The following is a 21,985-nucleotide window of genomic DNA, read 5'->3' on the forward strand; positions in this document are numbered from 1 at the left end:
ATAATGTTATACTAAAACTAAAACAATGGAAAAACCCTTAAGATAACATGTAGAAAGAAAAAACATATCTTAAGCACGCAGAATAACATAAGTGTACGATTACGTAATTGTGGCATCCATAATTGTAATCGCGATTAGAAATTTGATTAATTGTGCAGCCCTAATATTACTATAATCGTTAGAATATAATAGAATAATAGAATGGAATATGTTACGTTTTCTATGGCCTAGTCAGCTATCATTTTAACTACAATGTAATTTATCTGCCTCTATTTTAAAAAATATAGTATCTGTTAATGTTTTAAATTAGCTTTTATTTTTACGTTTTCATTCACGTTTTAGTAATTTTGTATTTTTTATTACTTTTTAATAACGTTTTTAAATATTTATATATATATATATATATTTTTTTTTTTTTTTTTTTTTTTTTTTTTTTTGTAATTTTAGCATTAAGACTTATTCTTTTTACTATCCCAAAGAGCCACGAAACGGCATATTTTCAGATAATGTGTACTCCATTAATCTTAATAAGTTCACTTTCAAAAAGATTGTCTAGTAATAAAGTGTTTTTGTGTCTCGTTCAGGGTCGTAAGCGATCTGGCACCGATACGTCGGGTGGTGTTTGGCTCAGTGCCTCCAGCTCAAAGCTCAACCAAATGTACGGAGTCGAAGCCTGGGCCAGCTGGGTGAGAATGAAAACAGGACAGAGTGAACAGGAGCAGCAGTCCCGTAAGTTCACACATATGGGTCAGAACATGGAGTCGCTACCTCTCCGTCTGCTTCATGACTCACGCAGCGTGTGTCGTTAGTAAAGGTCACAGTCACAGTTTGTGTGTGACATTGCGCTGACCCACCATGTGTCTTAGCAACTTTTTCTTCTCCCACTGTTTTTTATTCAGGAGGCTCTATGACTATGAAGGAGGAGGTGTTGCAGTGCACTTCTGCAGATCTCAGTTACGGTCTGTGCCGTTTCATCAAGGAGGTCCGCAGGCCGAACGGCGAGCCTTATGAACCCGATAGCATCTACTACCTGTGCCTGGGCATTCAGCAGGTTTGACCTTAAAAATAAATCATTTGCCCCTAAATCCAGCTTGATCCTTTACTACACCTTTGCTTCAGATAAATGTAATTACATGTAGGGCTGTCAAAAAAAAATTCGAATTTCGAATATTCATTGAATAAAATTTAAAAAAATCCACATTCGAATGCAAAAACGTTGCATTCGAATTTAAGGTCTGCGTCAGCCGTCAGGCAGCCTTATCAGTGGCGCACGAGATGCGATGACGATGTATGTGTCATTGATTGCGTTTGAATGCTTTTGTTAGCCTATCCAGTTGAACCCACTAGATGCAGCGCTGCTACGTTGTTCATTCATATATTGCGGAAAACGAGAGCATCGGTGTGGAGAAGATGTTGTTTACGTCAAAACTGAAACCAAGCCGTTCACACTGAACGCATATTTATCACATTTTCTAGAGGGACATCTATAAGCGTTGCACTCGCATCTCGCAGAGAGCGGCATGTTTAGAAAGCCATGTAAAATTAATGCAAGGTCAACTTTTAAAAAACATGTCTAAAGACGTTATGGCGGTTTTTCCCCATCCCACTGTATCTCATGTTTTTAAATGAAGAAAGTAGCCTACTCTTTGTGATTGGTTTTCGGTCTTAACTATAAGGTTAAGGTTTTCGGATTAAACTATACATACATGCATGGTGCTATTTTTTTTTCTGTTTAAGCAACTTTATTAATTATATATGGTTTATAAACATTATTTTAAACATTATGCACTTTTTTTCAAAGATAGTCGTGTTATTTTATTACGCTTTGAAGAAACGTGCATAATATTTCGCTCGATGCGCCCTCTTGTGGCCTCAGGAGAGAAGCCAAAAGCTTTTTTCCCCCTAACTGAAATGATGCCTTTTAAATTCGAATATAATTCGAATTTTGATTATATTTAAGTAGAAAATTCGAATTTATTTTTTCAGTCATTTTGACAGCCCTAATTACATGTAATTAATTTATTTTGAAAATATTTTTTTTCCCTTTTTTGATATTGTATTATGTTCTAATAAGCATTTTCAATGACGTTTTCCGTCTTCACTCAATTTTTAGTGCCTGCTTGAAAATGAGCGTCTTGAAAATATCTTCACGGATTCACTCTACAGTCAGTTCATCACTGACATCACCACACTGCTGAAGGACTGGGGAAATTCATTGCCTCCTGGAGGTAAATGTCCTTTTCAAGATTTCCTCATTTTTGTTACATGCTTTAAAAAAAAACATAATTGTGACCCTGTCTGTGAAATCCAGGCTAAAGTCTCAAAATCTAATTATGAGATAACAAGCATCAAAGTTTGATTTCAACCATTAATTTCACTATGATTACAATCTTTGACATGGCCTTACTGAGTCAGTATTAAAGATATAAAGGTTATATTTTCACTGAATGTTCTACATCTTTATAAATTATGATTTTATGTACAAAACAGTAAATCACAAAAAAATGACTTCACAGGCAGGGTCACAATTGATTATCAGATATATTGCCTATTCAAAAAAACCAAACCCCCAAAAATTTTGACTAACTTATGAGCCCATGTTAACAGCTCAATAAATTAAATGGCAGTTCTGGGCACATCATCCAAAAGCTTATGTGTTATTGTTCAGAGATATTTTCAGCATTAATACGCACAACCTTTACTTATTTGTATGCACACTAGCATATGAGAGTCTTAACTGTTTACATGAAAAGCTGATTAGCTTAATACCTTGAAATGTCATGCATTGCTAATAAAAATGTTTTATGAAATGAATTTTTGTAATTGTATTGTTGTGCACGGTTTGACATAATTTCAATGGAGAAACTACGTGGAATATTTTTTACTTTAAAAAAAAAAACTTTTTAAATACTAGTGAACCCGTGTTATTTTAGTGTCATTGAGATGTTATTACAGTTTGCATCAATATATTGATTGTTTTTTTTGTTTTTTTTTGTTTTAGTAAACATTTTTGTAATTTTATTTTTTTTATTTCAGTTTTAGTTGTTTTACTACATCAAATTAAACTAAATGAAAAATGTTTTTTTGGCAACAGGCTGAAATCAAATGTAAGTTTTTTTTTCTTTAAGTATATCTATAATAACCCTGAAACTGAACTGAAATTGACTAGTAAAAAATATAAAAACTATGACTAGTTAAAATTTGTTCATAAAAAACTACCTACTTTTTTAAACTGATGAAAAGTGACAGTAAAGACATTTATCATCTAAAAACATTTATCTATTTCAAATAATGCTGTTCTTTATATTTATCAAAGAATCCTGAAAAAAAATGTATTACTGTTTCCACAAAAATACAACCAGTTTTCAACATTGATGATAAGAAATGGTACTTGAGCACCAAATCAGCACATTAGAATGATTTCTGAAATATCATGTGATAAGACTGGAGTAATAGCTGCTGAAAATGCTGCTTTGACATCACAGGAATAAATTAAATTTCAAAATATATTAACATAGAAAACAGTTGTTTTAAATTGTAATGATATTTCACAATATTACTGTATTTACTGAATTTTGATCAAATAAATGCAGCCTTGAAAAACAGTTTAAAAATCTACCCAACACCAAACTTTTTGTCCCTGATACAAGATTTAAAAACTCACTCTGGTTGTGAACAGGCTTTTAAGGCAATCATGATCTGTTTTTCTGTTTCTTCAGGATATATACACTCACGGGTTGAGGAGGAGTACCTTTGGGAATGCAAGCAGCTGGGCGCTCTGTCTCCTATTGTTCTGCTCAACACGCTGCTGTTTTTTGGAGCCAAGTTGCTCAACCTCAAAACGATTGAAGAGCATCGACGCCTTGCGTTCTCCAATGTCTCCCACTGCTCAAAGACCACCAAAAATGGCATGACCGCTTATCTTTGCTTCAGACTACCTAGCAAGGAAGAGGAAAAGGACAAAAAAGGTGAGGGCTGTGTTGAAGATGCAATGACCACATGGTGTTTAAATCTTTCCAGAGCTTCTAGTCATGAGAGTGTGCTTGATATTTCTTGATTTGTGTTAATTGAACATCAAGCACCAGCTGGTAAAAGGAGGAGAGAGGAAGAGACGGTGGAAGAGGAGTTTTTGGAGATGCCTGAGAATGTGGAGAACCCTTTACGCTGTCCTGTCAGACTCTACGAGTTTTATCTCTCGAAATGGTGAGTGTTATTTTAAAGAGTTAGTTCACTCAGAAATGCAGTGAAAGTGGATGGTACTTTTACTGCCAAAATTGTCCTTAATCTGTGAAACATTTTTTTGTTGTGAACTAAAACTAAAGCTACTAAAAATGGTTTTCGTTAATTAAAAATAAATCATAGATATTAGATGAAAAACTACTAAAATTACTAAAATTGAAATAAAAATAAAGCTAATAAAATAAAAAAATTACAGCTTATAACAAAATTACTAAAATAACAAAAAAAGTTTAAATAAAAGCTCATTCAAAATATTAATTAATACTATAATAGTATTATTAATAATATTAAAATAACACTGTTGCTAAAGCTTTCAAATTGCATATGCCGAATGTGGTTTAGGTTGGACTTCTTTATGTCTGGTTACAAAAAAATGTGAGAAATGTAGTGCTAAATTAGCATACGTTTTAATCACATAATGTTGTTGTATGGCTTCTTAAAAACTATAACGGCAAAAAATATGGGTTACTTTTATTACTTTATTTAATAACGCGTTTTTCCCTACGTTTTAGTGCTTCTCATTTTTAATCCCCTTCCATTTATTTATTTACACTGAACAAAATTATAAACGCAACAATTTTGTTTTTGCCCCCATTTTTCATGAGCTGAACTCAAAGATCTAAGACTTTTTCTATGTACACAAAAGGCCTAAAAAACAAAAGTGTTGTGTTTATAATTTTGTTCAGTGTATTTGTTTGTTTGTTTGCTTGGATTTTCTACCTTCCATTTCATTGTGTCTCACAGAAGAATGAAAATAACACTCATTTGAAATTTTGGAGTGAACTATTCATTTACTGTAGTTTATTACTCACTTCTCTCACGTTTTTGGGAGACTGGATTTGAATTATGCAGATGCTTGAATGATGCAGCTTGAGTTTTGCACACAAAATGAGCTTCATTCAAATTGCTCTTGCTTGAAGGAGAAGTGCACTTTTTCTGGTGCTTTTAGTAACAAGACTTTATAATGTTCATTCTCTTGTATATCCACAGCTCAAACTCTGTGAAGCAGCGTCCAGATCTTTTCTACCTGCAACCCGAGGCCTCCTGCCACCCCAGCAGCCCTGTGTGGTACTCAGCCCAGCCACTGGATAGCACCATGATGGAGAGCATGCTCACACGTATCCTAGCTATACGGGACATTCACCTGGACTCTAAACATCAGCAAAAGTACCTAGACTCATCAGATGAGGAAAGCTCTTAATGAAAACCTACAAACTTTGAGATCTTGCTTTAAAAAAGAGCTAAAAAAAAACAAAACATCATGAGACATTTAATGACATCTACATATTGCTTTTATTCAGGCGGGAATGGACTAAAAAAACTGAAATGAATGAAACTGAAATTGTGCACAAGCTCAACAGACATTCCTTTAAGTCATTTATTCTATCATGAATGTTACAGAAAATGAAATTTGGAGGGAATTGTTTGGTTTTTAGTCACAGTAGATATTGTTTCTCAGTATTTAGTATTATTTAGTGAAAGCTTTTTAAGTTTAAACATTCATCATGTCATTGTTGGTAACCATTGAAAATATATATGAATTCTTAGATGTATGACTGGTTTACTTCTGGTACAATTTACAGTGGTGTGAAAAAGTGTTGGCCCCCTTCCTGATTTCTTGTTTTTTTGCGTGCATGTCACACTTTAATGTTTCAGATCATCAAACAAATTTAAATATTAGTAAAAGATAACACAAGTGTCAGGAAGGGGGCCAACACTTTTTCACACCACTGTATATGGCTTGCCCTTGATTTTAACCTGCTTTCTACACAATGGCTACTTTTGACATGTAAAGATCATTCACACTGAAAACTATTTGCAGCCACAAAGCAACCAGAAGTGAGTATTGGTGATTTGAACAACTATCGGGGATGCTACAAAAATAAAAACACTCCGCTATGAGAGGACAGACAGTAAAGATAGAAATCCCATTTTGAAAATGTGTATATTCCCATGTGCATAAGATGCATGGAAGAAAACTACAATTTTGAATGTTAATTTTTTCTAGACCACAGATATACAGGTACAGATGGCCTCAAAGCTCCCATTTTAATTTCACTGGGTCTTTAAGAAACAGATATTTAAAAAAGTACTCTTTCTGACAGTCGAGCCCTTGCCTGGTTTCTGTAATTAGATGTCTTGCTTCTACAAAAGATGTTAATGCAACATTCATAAGTGTGATGCGTTCATGGAGTCAAAGTGGCGTGTTTCAGTCAATAGAGGGCAGTCCTGCTTTGTTAGTTCAAGTGACAGGACCTTGACAGGGCAACAATGGGGAATCAAATAAGCAATGTTTAGCCACATGATTATGCTGATATTTGCACAGATAGATGCAGCGCCAGCCTACGATGTAAAGCCAATTGTCATTCGCTACCATGGTAACAGAGACAAGAGCTGTTGCTTGTGCTTCACACTGGATTCTGAATGTGCTGCTGCTGTTGAGAATCATGCAATTCAGATATGAAAAGCACTTGTATATATATGAATCAGCCTTTAGTAATGCAATTATTGTCTGACTTAACCTGAACGTCCCACATCAGGACCTTTAATTTAGCCTGCACTGACTTCCAGCATCGCCTGGCTAACATAATGGGAGCAATATATAAGTGAGGCAGCTGAACTATTTATATCTATAGTTGTTGAAGGGCAAACGCTGTTTGCCTATATCTCCTACCAATTGTTCGTACATGTACAATTGGTCATGACGGACAGAAAGATAGCGCATCTCAGGGACAGATCACGTTTATATTGCCTGTTCAAAAAGAGTGTGTGGGCGTGCTCCGGGCAGATGAGGTGTGATTCGAGAGGGTTCGGGAATGAGAGGAGAGTGTGTGGGAGAGAGAAGTACAACAAAGACAGACAATCTGGCAGTGCATGACTGAATCATCGTTTGAAAAATGCACAATGTCAAACTTTGCTTTTTTAAAAGCCATGCTGTTGGCGCAATTTGTGCTAACCGTTTAATTTAAATTAGGTTTTTATTTACACACATAAGACAAGGATATTGGCAAATGCAGATAGCGTCTGATGAAAATCTAAGCCATCTTATTAGAGGTCAAACCAAATTGAGATAAAAGTGACCGAAAGGAAATGAAATGAGTGAGGCAAAAAAGTCCTCAGCTCCTGATAAGTGCTAAAGCCCTGAAGCAGCCTCAAAACTCAGGGGAGGGAGCTGAGAGAGGAGGGAGCGAAAGAGAGAAAGAGCTGCCGTTGGTGTTGAAATAAGAGGCTACTTATCAAACCAACTGTTTTTCTGTGTGACGAAGGACAAGAGTCTGAGAGCTGCAAGATAATGCTGGAATACAGACTGGATGCCCTGGATTCCTGTATACTTTTCACACCTGGACCACTGGCGCACAAGGGGCTTGGACCGACCATCTGTCATCCTGAGATGCTTTGATTGCTAGAGTTACGTCAGTGATGAAGAGGGGAAATGCAAAGAGACCATGGAGAAGTGTTATGTCACATTTGAATGAGGAAGAGAAGTGAGTTTTTGCTCTAATACTGTGCATTTTTGAAGTGTAAAGATGCTGCCTCAGGAGAATGGGAGCTCTAAATTTGGAACAGAACTGCTTATATCTGGCTAAACGGAGGGGACAGACAGACATACAGCTTCTTTATGTCAGTCTATGAATGAAAAGCTAATCTGTTTACGTGGATATGTAATGCTAACTGACTCACAAAGTTGCTTCCTTCCAACTTGATTTTGCCGTCAAACTATATACGTTTAAGGGAAGCATGTTTTATTTTTTGAATTTTTATTTCCAGTGGAGATACTGAAGCCATTTCTTGAGTATCTAGCCACTTGCCGATACCAGAAGATCAGTTAGTTTAATAAAGTATTTTCAGTTTGTGATTAAATCAAAAATGTCTGTCCAATAATGCTCTGGCAACGTCATGCTATAGACTTCTGGAGTATTGTATTGGAGGTCGTGTAGCAGGCCATCGTCAAGAACTGACACAATGGGAAAGCCATTAAGTCGACCTGGCTGCTTACGGCAGAGCCCTTGTTGTTCGAAAAAAAGGGATGACAGAGAGGGCTACAATGAAGATGGGTACATCCCTCAACGCTCCATTTATGACACAATGTGCATCAATGAACATATCGACCACAGTTCGGCACACAGCACTCTGGGTTCAAGAAGGGGTCGAGAAACTGACTTCTCCAGTAATGGTTCCCTGGGAGCAGGTGGAGACATGTTTGACACAAGGTCTTCTGTGCTAGGCAGCAGTGGCAGAAAACTGGATGAGAGGTTCATTTTTGATTCTCTGAAATTAGCAAATGATGAATTGAACAAGTCACCAAGAGGGTTTGTGAGGTCGGCGTCCCCCAGCGTATCCTGCAGCTCTGCTCCAAGCGGATCCATGAACAAGAGGCATCATCACCAGGACAGTGGCAAGAAGGAAAACCTCTGCCGCCACTCCTGGAAGGTTTTGTCTCCACCAAAGTTCCCAGAAACATTCGAACCCTCCCCAGGGGAAAAGACCTACTTAAACCCAGGAGTTGCCTTCTTTCCAAACAGCTTCACCTCCCCTCAGATTTCACCCTTCTCTGGTTCCCCTTTTTCCACTGGTATGCATACACCTTCTGTGTTCTTCTCTCCCTCTCCATTGCCCTACCATCAGCAGTTCAACAGGCAGTCTTTACCAACCCAACCATCTTCACCGAGACCACCTCTGTCAGAGTTATCAGTAAGTGCCCTGATGTGTGGTGAAGAAGACCAAGACAAACTAGAGGTTGGCCAAGGTATGAGGGACAATGGGGGCATGGCAAAAGATAACCTGTTTCTGACTTTTAAACCCCAGAACATTGAGCCTGAGAAAGAACCACCACCAACCACTCCAGAACCTGAAACAGACACTACGCCCCTTCTGCGCTCCCAAACGTCAAAAAGACCTGCCGTCTCCCCTACACCAATGGAGTCCACCTGGCCCCGGCGACTTATTGGAAGGAGGAGGACAGTAAGACAAGGTGGTGCAGTTCATAACCTCCCAATTCTTCCCCCACTACCCTATCTGCTAATCCGGAGTGTCTCTGACAAAAAGACCATTCCTCGTCTTTCACCGTTCCCAGAGCACCAGGGAAATGTGGATGGACAGCTAGGCAAGTCTACGTTAACAAGAGATTTGAAGGATTGCTCACTACAGGAATGGAAGCTCTTGCGGGAGCAAGAGGAACGTAAACCTGAAGCATCCAAAATTGAGAGTGTGATAGAGGAAGCTTTAGAAGAAGAGAGCAAAATTGTGTTCATACAGGAGAGCGTTGAGCCAGGCATTGATGAAAATACCACTTCTGAATGTGAGGAAGAGAACTGGGAAGCTGTGTTAGAGATGGTTAATTCACTTTGGGATGAGACGTGGAATGAAGATTTGCGAAGTGTTGGCTCCCTAAGGCGCTGGCCTCTTTTACATCCTCCATCGGGGTTTGGTGGCTCACAAGCTCCGTCAGGTACAAGCTCAGAACTGGGTGCTGAAGATATGTTGGAGATTGAGAGAATGAACCAAGAGGTTGTGGAAAGCCAAGATGATGATGAACCACAATTTCAGTACAATTTACAAACATGCAAAGGTCAAAGTAATGTTATTTTGACTCAGCCAGGGAGCCTGAAACTTGCTCATGAAAAGGTCCCAAACAGTTTAGATCTCGCCATCATTGACGCCCAAATGGGAAACAAATACGGCCATAGCGAGTCACCAGATTCCAACCTGACGCTAGACTCAGATTCAAGTGGTGTCTACATGTCAAATCCCAGCCAAACCAGTAGAGAGGACATCACTATGTCAGATCTTGGAAGCATTACATCTCTTAGTCAAGGGGAAGAGGGAAAAGTCGACATCAGAAAGACTGGGACATACACTTCGATTCCAAAAGCATATAAATTGGCAACTTTTAACCAAAAAGATCCCTCTGGGCTGAGAGCTAATAGCATAGAGCTAGGAAGGCAAGCATTTTGTAAAGAGATTACAACCAAAGCTACAGAAATACAAGCACACTTGAAACCTGTGGACACTGGATCTCAAATCCTAGAGATTCATAACACTGTGAACACATCGAAGACTGATGTGCCTTTACCGCTGTCCCCCTCCAAACATGAAGCTAAAGAAACGCCATTAGTCAAGAGCGATGCAGATCCATTCGTTGCCACAGATAGTTTTGTCTACCTGGCAGTGTCAGTGCTGCCACCAACCACGCAGGAAAGCGTGACTAAACCTCCACTGGAGGAGCCGTTGCCTCCTACTTCCTTCGCCAAACCTTGCCCTTACCCTGATGAATGTGACTTCCTCTCTACAGATAGTTTTGTTTACCTGGCTGCTCCTGACTGCCACCTGCTGGTCACAGAGGGACATTCGGTATATGACTCAAAAGATTCTGAATCGGAGGACAGCGGTTCTAAGGCAGACTTTGTTCTGGCCTCTGCTGTAGGAGGAGATAGCGACTGGGACTCAGACCTGACTGATTCTGAACCCGAGCCAAACACTTCCAAGCCTGTGTGGGACTACTGGGAGGAGCTAGAGCAGGGGGTGCTGCAGGAGCTGTTCGGCGAGGACCAATCGGATGCAGACAAACTGCTCCATGGCAACCAATCTCAGCAGTATTCCTGCCAGCCTGGGGAGTTGGCTGCAATTGTTGTACAGGAGAGAGCTGAGCTGGAAGAGGTGTCCTCACAGTACACACAGGGGGCAGAGACACACACTGAGGTGAAGTCTGTATCCTAACTCTTATTACTGCACTGGCAAACCAATTGTATTAGAGCCCATTTAAGAATTATTAACATCATAAACAGGTATTTTAGTTTTCGTTATCCTTTCTTTTTCATTATGTACATATTATTTCCAAGTCGTGACTCCAACATCTACAGTACTCACAATAAAACTTGGATGTGTTCTTGATTGCAGTTTTGTTGAAGCACAGTTTAAATCTCTCTTTCAAGCTGCATCTCTGTTTTAAAGTTTATGTCATGGTGGACAGCTTTATGCATTTATTAAGTTGTTATTGATTTCAATGTTATGTTGACCAGTAAGTATTTATGTTAACTGATAAGTCTGGCTATTAAATAGGTGATCGTGGATGTAATATGACTATCAGAGATCAAGCATACGAGCTTAAAATCTATTGCACACTTACGTTATGTCAGTAATAGATACTCTATTTGCTATATGCTGTGTGCTCTGTATAACAATAATTAATGTTATATGTTACTGAGGTAAGAACTGACTGTGATGAAGTACTGAGTGATGAATAGTGAATATAGGCTGATGTAGAAATTTTGACCTCATCAATAAAGGAGCACAGTTAATAGCACAAATAATGCTTAATATGCAGTAAAATGTGTGTGCTTAGCTCAGTTTATACAGTTTAAATTCAGCAGGGAGAGTTGTTTCACCTGTTAACACATTGCAAAGGAAATGTGTTTTGCCTGGGTTGTCAATAAATGAAATGTGGAGGATCAAAGTCTTCATTTTGTCACTTAATTTCTTTCTTGCTGTTTGCTTTTGGATAGCCTTCTCAGGCTCCACCCCCGTTTAGCCTCCTTTCCATCTCTCCATCTGTCTCATGGCCTATATATATATGATTTCTCATGTGAATTATTTGGGATCAGAGTGAAGGAGCCTGAAATTCTGGTGGTGTTGTAGGGGCCAAATGGGCTATTTTTAGTTAAATTAATTAGTTCAGTGTAAATGAGGCCAAACTGAATGCATTGTGTGCCAAGATAATACATAAGTGGGTCGAGTGTCAGCGAACACACTATATCCTGGTGTCTATGCTGCTGGAGTGCATGGGATTTTGCTGCCATCCATCGTTGTTCCTCAGTAACCTACATTATGGTCATTTTGTTCCATCTGTTATGCACAATATGCATCAAGAACTTCACTGTTGTTCCTGGGTCCAACCTGAATCTTTTGGTTTTGACCAAATATCCTGCAGCAACGCATGACATGCATTCCCAGCACTATGATGTCTCTATTATGTTTTGCAAAATGGGTTCAAAATGGTTTCGAGAATTCTTAGCAAGCTCTGGCAATATCAGAATTTAAGAACTCTCCCTTTCATTTCATGAGTATGGAATACTACTCTATATGTGTATGTATATGGCCGAAAAAGTATGCTAATGTGCTATATAGCCATAATATTTTAAGTCAAGTCAGTCATGTCACCTTCATTTATATAGCGCTTTATACAATACTGATTGTGTCAAACCAGCTTTACAGTGTCAACAGGAAAATACTTTGTCAATCATGGGGTGGGGCCAGTTTATTTATTTGAAATAAACTGTCCCAAAGGACAGTGAATTGGAATGACAGGAAGGGAAAATCAACATGTTGTCACAGTTACACAACAACAAAATGGGCAAGAACAGAAAGTTGGTCTAAGCTGCTTGTAAACTTGTAAGCTGCTTCATGTTCGGTTTCATTTTGAAGATTTGGGGGTAAATTGAAGCATTCTCAGAAATGACGTGTTCTTCCACCATGATTCCACCAACTCAGATTCTAAAACATTATATAGCAGTAAGAGAAGGAATACAGCTGAATGTGTATGAGTCTGTGGTGGTATCTCTAAAAGTGTGTGTGAGCTGGTGTGCATATGTGAGTGGGATGGATTGTTTGCTGTGTGCATTTGAGCCGAAGCCAGGGCACATGTGTAGGAGGAGCAGCGCAGAGTGAGTGAATCATACATTAGAACATTTGCTGTATTCTTTTTGGTCAGTATGCTGAAGACTGAAAGATTATATGCAGGTTAGCGACTTGCCAGTGCTTGGAAATTGTTCAGGTTGGATAAAATGCTTAGGATGAAAGAATCACATTTTGTTCTCACATTATCATTAAATCACACATTCAAATAAATATACAATAAATCTTTTCTTGTTGTTTTTGTTGTAGCTCTCGGTGTGCAGTGTGATATATTTGTGTGTGGTGTGTGAGTGAGATAGAAAAGGTAGGAGGGATGTAATCATTGGTTGCTGAAGGCAAAAGATCAAGAGGTGCTTCTTATGTAACATGTAAATGAAAGTGCACTGGGCACTGTGTGCTAAAAGATTTTATTTTTTAAATGCATTCTAGGTACAAAAGCAGTGTAGGCTGACAGAAATAAGAACTGAAAAGATCCAGAGAGCATCAGAGGAATTATACTGAGAGTTTGAAATGCTGTTAAGAGATTTGATATAGCATATTTGGCTTTTAATGTAATTAAATTAATGTAATAGAAATTAATTTCTGCCATCATTTATTCAAAGTATGCATTCTTTATTCAGTGGAACATAAAATGAGGAGTTAAGCTAAATATCAGAGCTGCTTTTTTCCATACAATGAAAGTGGGGGTGTCAAACTACAAAAAAAAAAATCATAAAAGTGGTTGCATAAGAGCAGCTTGGACATTCTGCTATAAGTATCTCTTTTTGTGTTAAAACTGAAGTCATACAATTTTTGAAAGACATTAGGATAAGTAAATAATAGATTTCTAATTTTTGGGCTTTTATTAAAATACTAACCTTTCACTCTGTCGATTCCATAAAACCAATGAAACCAAGGCAAATCTGCATCTAAATGAATTTTTAATTGATATGTTTGATATGTATGTACACTGAATACAAAAAAGATATCATAAAAAAACAAACTTTAAAATGCATGGTACTGTTGGAGACATGTAAATTTTGAGGTCGATACCACATTTGCATGAAGCCATCTGACATTGATTGCAAAGTATTTAGAGCCCAGATTTTTTTCCTATTTTGAAATACATTATGCTTTTAAAGTTCATTCTAAAGTGCATATTCTAAAAAAACATATAGTGAAAATCCTGGCTATCACATCTTTTATATAAAAATATATATTTATTACTGTGTTTAAAAGCAGCATGAGGTCTGTACTAACTAATTATCATTCTTAGATGACTAATTTATTTGTATTTATTTATTTGCATTTGCATTTGTTCGCTACAATTTTGGATAATGGAGAAAGAGGGCTTTTTTATCCCGTATCCCGAACTCACTGAGGTTGTAAAGGTTTGGCGACACACTGCTGTCATTAAATAGCAGTTTTGTCCATTGAGGTGTCTTTTAATTTTTGTGAACTCAAGTTTTGGCTGCTGGAAAGAGTCGGGTCTGGTCTTTTAGATCGTCGCGGTGGTGCTTCTTGCATCATACAGTATTTTAATATACGCTTTCCAATGAGATAAATCATTTCGCAGATACACATGAAGATGCAGAGAGCAGAGGAGGTCACCATGAAGAGAGTGAAGATTTTCTTCTCCGTGGGACGGGAGATGAAACAATCCACCGTATTCGGACAAGGATCCAGCGAGCACTTGGTGAGGCGAGGGAGGTCATAGCCTTTATACATGTGATGAAGAATATAGAGAAAGGCAGCATCAACTGTGGCTTGAAAGATCAAGCTTAACAGGTAGGTCCACCAAAGACCCCCACGCTTTTTCCAAGGGTTGGCATATAAATGGGTGCCCTCGTGGAGGGCCGTGTACTTCTTGTCTTTTTCCTCTCTGTATCTGACGTGGGCTACGACCAAGAGCGACGGACATGTGACAAAGATGAGCTGCAAGGCCCACAGACGGATGTGAGAGATGGGGAACGTGTTGTCGTAGCAGACGTTGTTGCAGCCGGGCTGCTTGGTTGCACACGAATTCTTTGCTCTCGTCACCCCAAACGCGTTGAGCCGCCACCACCAACACACGAAACACAAACACCACAGACAGCCAGACTCGACCAAACACTGTAGAATATTTATTGACCCCGCTAAGAAGGGTCTCCAGACCTGACCAGTTCATCACTGATCACGAACTATGTCCTGAAATAAACAAAATTCCGTATGAAACTCAAAACTTTTGCACAATGACAAGGATAAAATCACAGAAACAGGCCATTCTAGTTTGGGTCAGTGAATCTCCTGACAACTGGTGTCATGAAAGTATGCTCTAAATTTAACCAAAAAACGAATGGGTTTTCATCATATCCTTTTTTGTGATGCTGATTATCTTTTTTAATTAGCCAGTGGAGATTTTGTCTTCGATTAATATTTAAACTCCGGAGGCGTTCAGCCATGCATAACAGGTACTCCAGATTGTTTCTAAAGATCTCATCAAAAAGTTTGCAATATCTGATTCTGTTCCAAGTGCTTTAAATAGAAGTTATGACAGGTTACCTTATAATAAGGGTTTGTGCAATCACAAGGGTGACACATTTAAATACAACAAGCCTGTGTTGACAAGCCTGCTCGTTATGAATCCTTGCTGTCTTGATTTTGCAGGCAGAATTGTGGATTTGTCATGCTGGATCACACCTGGGTTTGTCACAGCTAAGATGTCTCATAAGATGTTTTTAAAATTTTTGTAAAAAAAAAAAAAAATGTATAAACAAAGTGTGTGTGTGTGTATACACACACACACACACACACACACACACACACACACACACACACACACACATATATATATATATATATACACACACGTTTTTAAAAGTCTGTTATGCTCACTAAGACTGCATTTATATGACTTTAAAAATGCAGTAAAAACAGTAATAATGTGAAATATCATTACTGTTTAAAATAACTGTTTTCTATTTTAATATATATTAATATGTAATTTATTTCTGTGATGTGATGGTAAAGCTGAATGTTCAGCAGCCATTATTGCACTTTTCACTGTCACATAATCCTTCAGAAGTCATTATGCAGTGGTGTTGCTTAATATTTTTGTGGATGATACATTGTTTTCAGGATTCTTTGATGAATAAACCGTAAATGTAGGCTATATATTAACAAAATGATGCATGCAATAAAATACTCAACATTTTTATTAGTTCACTTTGTGCTTCTAACCACATATACACATACTAACTAAAATGTAGCATCTTCATGTTGTTTTGTATAATTGTTATTTTAACGTTAACTATTTGGGTTAACTTAGCTATCTTTGTTTGGTAGCTACTCAGTAATAACTAATAAGTAGCCTACTAAGCAATGCATAAAATCAGATCTTACCGTGTTTTGCCGCGAAACTGATAGACATTGAAATTGCAAGCACAAAAAAAGAACAAAACCAAAAGCACAAAAAAGATGGAAAGGGCGAAACTACAGTAAAAGCCCTCAAGAAATCCTGTCCTACATGATCTATGGCCTAGCCGCCATCATACCTGAGTGTAAGTGTGGTTTACACACATGAGACACCTGTGATGATGGAGCTGCTTTAGGAGGGTGTGGTGCTGGAGTGTGGGTGGTGCGTGCTGTTCATTAGATATTATCTTACAGACAGGGACTGTAATGTGAGTTGGCCTACAGTACACAATACATTTTGAAGCCTTGCAGCCATCATCACCACAGCCAGCAATCTGCAAATATTATATAATACATGAAAACACATGACAAAGGTCATTTTTTAATCCTTAAGATCAATATTTTTTTTAAAGCAGATCGCTGGTATACATTGTCGGTTTTTGCTATGAATAGAAAAAAAGAATAATTCATGCTATAACTCTTTCTCACCAGGAGATGGTGACAACTTCATTTAAAAAATGAGAAATGAAATCTGTGATGTTTTTCTTGCCGACTGTAATTAATAAAATATTTGTAATAAATATTTTAATGATATGCGTAACTGTTTGAGATGGTTATATGGTTATTTTTCATTATAAAGACGTTTGCATTATTAACCTAATTTAATACATATAAAAATTACTTTATATTAATTCATGCTTATTTTATGTAAAGTAAATAATTTTATCTACCACCGAAACTTTTCATATATGCTGAAATAATGTTAGTTAGTATAGTTGTTAGAAGAATCAACGTGATTGGTTGAGACCGATTAGCTAATGAAAAAAGGAACATCTATCCACTGCGGGCAGCCAATCAGCGGTAATCTTCGCGGACCGGAATTGTCGCCTGGTTACGGGAGCTCTATGGTAGGGAGAGCTAGCCGGCTAGCAGCGTCTCTCAATCCTTTCTCTCTTTGTCACGGTATTCATATCTACTGTCGGCTCTTTGTAAGTATCTATATGATATCATATCTACATTTTTTCTGTCATTAATGAATATATAAATGATTGATGGATTGTGAAATTGTGCGTGTCTTTAAATATGTACCTATTTAGCAGCTATAACATACGCTAGGCGGACAAGAGCGATCTAATCGCGTAAAAACATTTGGGATTTTTTTTAAACAATGATTTACCATTGTAATGTAATTATAGTATATTGTATGTCGTATAAACGTGTATTAATGACTTGAACTGTCAGATAATAATGATGTTCATTGTAAATTACATCTGTTTTTATAAACTGCCTTAACATTCACACAATAAGGCAGTGGGTTTTATGAGCATGATGATTTACGTGTGGATATTAACAAAGGTAATATTTTATGAATCTGAGTTTTTAGTTAAATGGTTGTTTATTCGGTTCACCACAAATATAGATTAATGTGTGGTCAGCAAATGGATCCCATTGTGTTCCATGCATAGATATTATGCAGATTTTTCTCTGTTTTAAAAGTGTAGTTTATCTAGATTTGTTTTGTTTTTGTTATTTACTCCCTCTTATGTCGTTTCAATCCAAAATATGATTTTCTGTCTTCTGTGGAAAACAATACAAAGGAACAGAATGACATTCTCAGTTACCATTCGCTTTCATTGTATGGGAAAAAAATACGTAATGAAAGTGAATGATGACAGAGACTTTCTGCCTTACATCTTCCTTTGTTTTCCAGAGCAGAAAGAAAATGATAGGGATTTGAAGGAACATGAAGGTGAGTAAATAACATATTTTTCATTTGTGTGTGAACTGTCCCTTTAAGAATGAGATAATGGTCAAAAATAGACGGTATATGGGCAGTGGATGTGGTGACTGAGATATGTGTCATACAATCATATATATATATATATATATATATATATATACACACACACACGTGTATATCCACCTTTTTAAGATTAATCTGAGGGTGTATTAATATTTGAATGCAATTTCAAATGTTTAATGTGTGTTAAATGTTACATAAGATAAGTTTTTGTAGCATAAGTCTGTACTAACACAAATAGACACATATCAGCTCTTTTCATTTTCCATTCTGGAATTCTTTCTTTAAAAATGAATAGTCTGAAATGAAGAAAAGTCGTATTTATTCCGTGTTTTATGTCGATTTTCTTTTCCAGGTGCAAAGTAGAGACAGTCACGAATGGTGAAGATAGAATGCAGAGTTCTCAACTTGTTTTCTGTTCACTTATTGAAAGTAAGTGCATGATAAGAAATATATATAAACCGATTGCGAAGTTTTTTCCATGTATACCACCATGTTATAATGTTGTGCAAGGCCTGTATGCTTTTATGATGAGAGTTCATAATCCATCCAATGGCCAAAGTCAATATCTGCAGTGGAATGAGGTCTCTCTTCAGTTGTAGGCTATATATCCAGTGATCATTTGGTGTTAATGGTGACATGTTTTGATTCACTGCACTTGCTGGTTGTGATGTGCCTTAGGATCCACTGCCCTGGTTATTTATTGCTCGCCATCCTTTTTTTTATTCCAGGCTGCACATATATGGCGTTTGTCAGTGTGAGTGGAGACTTCTGCCAGGCACAGCACCTGGTCATTGTAGACAAGTGAACAGAGGGCCTGCCATATGAAGATTATACTACCTGACTGCCCGTCTTAAATTCTGCACTTTCGGGGAGCATCTTTTTTTGTCCAGAGTTAAAGTGTATGAATCGGTTTGAGCCAATCCAGGTACTAGAGAGCGAATCTTTGTTCCTTCTCTCTAGTGCCAACTGATCATCTCTCCTCTCCTGAATGGGGTAATTATAAATTGCGAATCAGAAGGATAGTTCCCTTCTTTAGTTTTTATTTTAAAACCGTGGGAGCGTGAAAGTTGTTTCCTTCTCCTTCTCCTGAGAGATTTGCCTCAAAGTCAAATTGCTTAGATATTTAGAAATCATTTCTACTCCTGTAGAAGATTCAGAAGTTGTTGTTTTTTTCATCAAGTCCAATTAAATTTGAGTGTCAAAATGAATCGCCCTGCTCCTGTTGAGATCACCTACGAATGCATGAGGTTTCTCATCACCCACAATCCCACCAATTCACAGCTGGTCAAGTTTACAGAGGTAAGGATTAAGATGGGAGCAGTTCATATGAATAGCAATATTAACAATAGGGTCAAAGCCGACTATTTTTTCTGTATTGATGTCTTCTAGGAACTGAAGAGTTTTGGAGTGCAGACGCTTGTGCGGGTTTGTGATGCAACTTATGACAAAACACCAGTGGAAAAAGAAGGCATTGAAGTTTTGGTGAGATTTGTGATTAACCTCTTTAAATATCCCAAAGATTCTGATGGAATTTGGTATTTTGTGTGCGTTTATTGCAGAGGATTTAATGCAGAAATGGGTCTTCCTTTAGGATTGGCCTTTTGATGATGGTTGTTCGCCCCCTGACCAAATTGTTGATGACTGGTTGAACCTTCTCAAATGTAAATTTAAAGATGAACCAGGCTGTTGCATTGCAGTACATTGCGTTGCTGGATTGGGACGGTCAGTATTATCAGGCCACATGCTATTCAGTCAGATTCACACACAGATATGAAATGTTGGTTTGTTGTTGTCTGTTTGTAGCTCACTGAGATATTACACTGTGTCATTTTTGAGTTATCTTGTACCTGATGTGCAGAAACATGTCGTTCTTTTAGAACATTTTGTGCTGTAATGGTGTGATCCTCAACATGTATCTAAGTCAGTCAGGGAAATTCCTGGTTAATCACCAAGTGACCTGACTTTTAAATAGTTTTAAATGAGAACAGCTTTTTTTGTGTTCAGAGCTCCTGTCTTGGTGGCCATAGCCTTAATCGAATGCGGGATGATGTATGAAGATGCTGTCCAGTATATTCGTCAGTAAGTCAGTTTCTTTTCTTTTTTCTGTGGGATATGATTTTTTTGGTCATTTTGTGATGTGAATTATTTTTCTTTTTAGGAAAAGGCGTGGGGCTTTTAACGCCAAACAACTTATGTACCTTGAAAAATACAAACCCAAGATGCGCCTGCGCTTCAAGGATGCCAATGGTCAAAACTGCTGCATTCATTAAATAAACATTCATCTAAATGATCTCTGGAAACTATTGACATAATTGTTATTGTTAGTGTTGTTATGAGCCGTTTTTGTTTGATTACTATATTGGACCAGGATTTTGCTGTACTACAGGGCCAAGCACACAAACAGGTTTAGTGCAGTATTAGTAGGGTTTTTTTTTACCAAAGAGTCAAGCCAATCTTGTAAACTCACAGGCAAAGCTGTGTCTCACTAGTGATGTTTCTCGTTGTGACAAACACATTGGTATAATGATTGACTGCAGTTGTTAGTTTTTTATGCCCTATCTAAAACTTGGTGTCCTCAGTTTGCTGGATTGTACAACATCCTGCAGTGATCAGCATCCTGCAGTAAGTGAACTCACTTTGTTGGTGCTTCTCTTGAAGTCTGTCAGCTTCTCCAGAGTTACATGGGCACAACTACTGTATCTAATGTTATAGATATTAAACATTCCAAGAGATTCACAGCACTGTTGGACACTAGATTATGGTCATCAGTAAAAAGGACAGATGAATGAAATCCTAGGTAATCCAATCAACAAAACGTCCTCTCCAAACTGATTGTGAAATGAGTCAAATTCAAAAAATAAAAATCAAATAATTTTATTTTTGTTGTCATGTTTTTTTTTCTCTTCACTTAATGCTAGTGGAAAAACTGAAATTTTGGCATAAACACATCTGATACACTGTAGTATGTGCAAGAAACATTGTATTAGATGTCAGATTGTAATACAATAGAATGTATATCATGGTAGTAAATTTCTTCAACATTCATGTATGGTCTAAAGTTATCAAAATACCATGATATTGCCAAATGCATGGTATTAAAAACATGGCAATACCATGGTACTTTTTTGTTGGTAAATAATATATGATGATGCATCTTGTATTATAACAAATAATCGATTGAACTGCTTTACTCATTCATGTTTAGTAATATACATAATTAACGATGTAAAATCTGATTTATTTTATTGTTAATTTTGGCCAAAGGAAGACAATATTCGTGCAATTTCTAGTGTGTGAACTCTTTCGGTGGTGTTTTCGTTTCTTGACCACGAGTCGGTGCAATGCAGATTCACTGGACAGACAGTCAAATGGTGTTGTCCGAACGCGAATCCTACTATGGTAAAGGCGTAGCTTATTAATATTAATTAGTTTCAGGACGTTTTACCCAGTATAATCTATGTAATATTCATGACTAAACCTTCGCAATAGTAGAATTCGTAATTCAGTTGTCCGGACTCTTTACGCCTATGGCAAGCAATATTAACATTTGCTCATTACAAAAAAAACCCCTACATTTTATGTTACTAATACATGTTTACAATACAAGCACACTTTTGACTAATATCTTGTACTTATTCATCACATGCTATTGCTCAATCACTAACCCAATGTAAACCTACTTATTTCATTTTCAGTGTTAAATAATTTTCTTAATTATTTAAAGCTGCAGTCCGTAAGTCTTGCCTCTTTGTCGCCATCTCTGTTTGAAAACCTGTAATTGCAGCTGTGTGCGGAATTATCTAGCTTGCGTGGGTTGTGAGTCGGCACGGCTCCAGTGCGGATGAATCTAATGTTCTGAAGAGTATGTGTGGCAGTCAGTCACCGCACCGGTGTGGATATTTACTGTACTTCGCAATCACAGATTCTAGCCTACATCTT

At 37.4% G+C, this 21,985-nt stretch overlaps 2 protein-coding genes and 1 pseudogene across 3 annotated transcripts in view; 2 read left to right on the forward strand and 1 right to left on the reverse strand.

The window, feature by feature from the left end:
- Positions 1 to 5,794, forward strand: part of LOC107693140 (zinc finger MYM-type protein 4-like) — a 33,285-nt gene extending 27,491 nt beyond the window's left edge. The window contains exons 24-29 of the mRNA XM_016492408.1: positions 585 to 729; positions 900 to 1,051; positions 2,114 to 2,228; positions 3,720 to 3,968; positions 4,080 to 4,203; positions 5,230 to 5,794. Coding sequence (XP_016347894.1) covers positions 585 to 729; positions 900 to 1,051; positions 2,114 to 2,228; positions 3,720 to 3,968; positions 4,080 to 4,203; positions 5,230 to 5,440 — 996 coding nt within the window. The 3' untranslated portion in view covers positions 5,441 to 5,794. The remainder of the gene's footprint in view (positions 1 to 584; positions 730 to 899; positions 1,052 to 2,113; positions 2,229 to 3,719; positions 3,969 to 4,079; positions 4,204 to 5,229) is intronic.
- An 8,468-nt stretch (positions 5,795 to 14,262) lies between these two features.
- On the reverse strand, positions 14,263 to 15,016 carry LOC107693064 (gap junction beta-4 protein-like; annotated as a pseudogene).
- Positions 15,017 to 17,131: 2,115 nt separating this feature from the next.
- Positions 17,132 to 20,893, forward strand: LOC107693142 (protein tyrosine phosphatase type IVA 2-like). Of its 2 annotated transcripts, XM_016492410.1 has the most exons (9): positions 17,133 to 17,231; positions 17,954 to 17,992; positions 18,399 to 18,475; positions 18,775 to 19,039; positions 19,227 to 19,345; positions 19,436 to 19,528; positions 19,638 to 19,768; positions 20,051 to 20,125; positions 20,205 to 20,893. In XM_016492410.1, the coding sequence occupies exons 5-9, from the start codon at positions 19,250 to 19,252 to the stop codon at positions 20,314 to 20,316; spliced, it is 507 nt and encodes a 168-aa protein (XP_016347896.1). In that variant the 5' UTR covers positions 17,133 to 17,231; positions 17,954 to 17,992; positions 18,399 to 18,475; positions 18,775 to 19,039; positions 19,227 to 19,249; the 3' UTR covers positions 20,317 to 20,893. The 2 variants fall into 2 exon arrangements, with proteins under 2 accessions (XP_016347895.1, XP_016347896.1); XM_016492409.1 differs by lacking the exon at positions 17,954 to 17,992 and having other exon boundaries at positions 17,132 to 17,231.
- Positions 20,894 to 21,985: the final 1,092 nt, after the last annotated feature.

Source organism: Sinocyclocheilus anshuiensis, unplaced genomic scaffold (assembly GCF_001515605.1).
Source record: "Sinocyclocheilus anshuiensis isolate Anshui unplaced genomic scaffold, SAMN03320099.WGS_v1.1 scaffold222, whole genome shotgun sequence".
Classification (NCBI taxonomy): Eukaryota; Metazoa; Chordata; class Actinopteri; order Cypriniformes; family Cyprinidae; genus Sinocyclocheilus; species Sinocyclocheilus anshuiensis.

Coding starts and splice junctions, on each gene's coding strand:
- LOC107693142 (XM_016492409.1), top strand. CDS start 19,250: ATGAATCGCCCTGCTCCTGTTGAGATCACCTACGAATGCATGAGGTTT. Junction 19,346..19,435: donor AGCTGGTCAAGTTTACAGAG/GTAAGGATTAAG, acceptor GATGTCTTCTAG/GAACTGAAGAGTTTTGGAGT. Junction 20,126..20,204: donor GCTGTCCAGTATATTCGTCA/GTAAGTCAGTTT, acceptor TTTTCTTTTTAG/GAAAAGGCGTGGGGCTTTTA.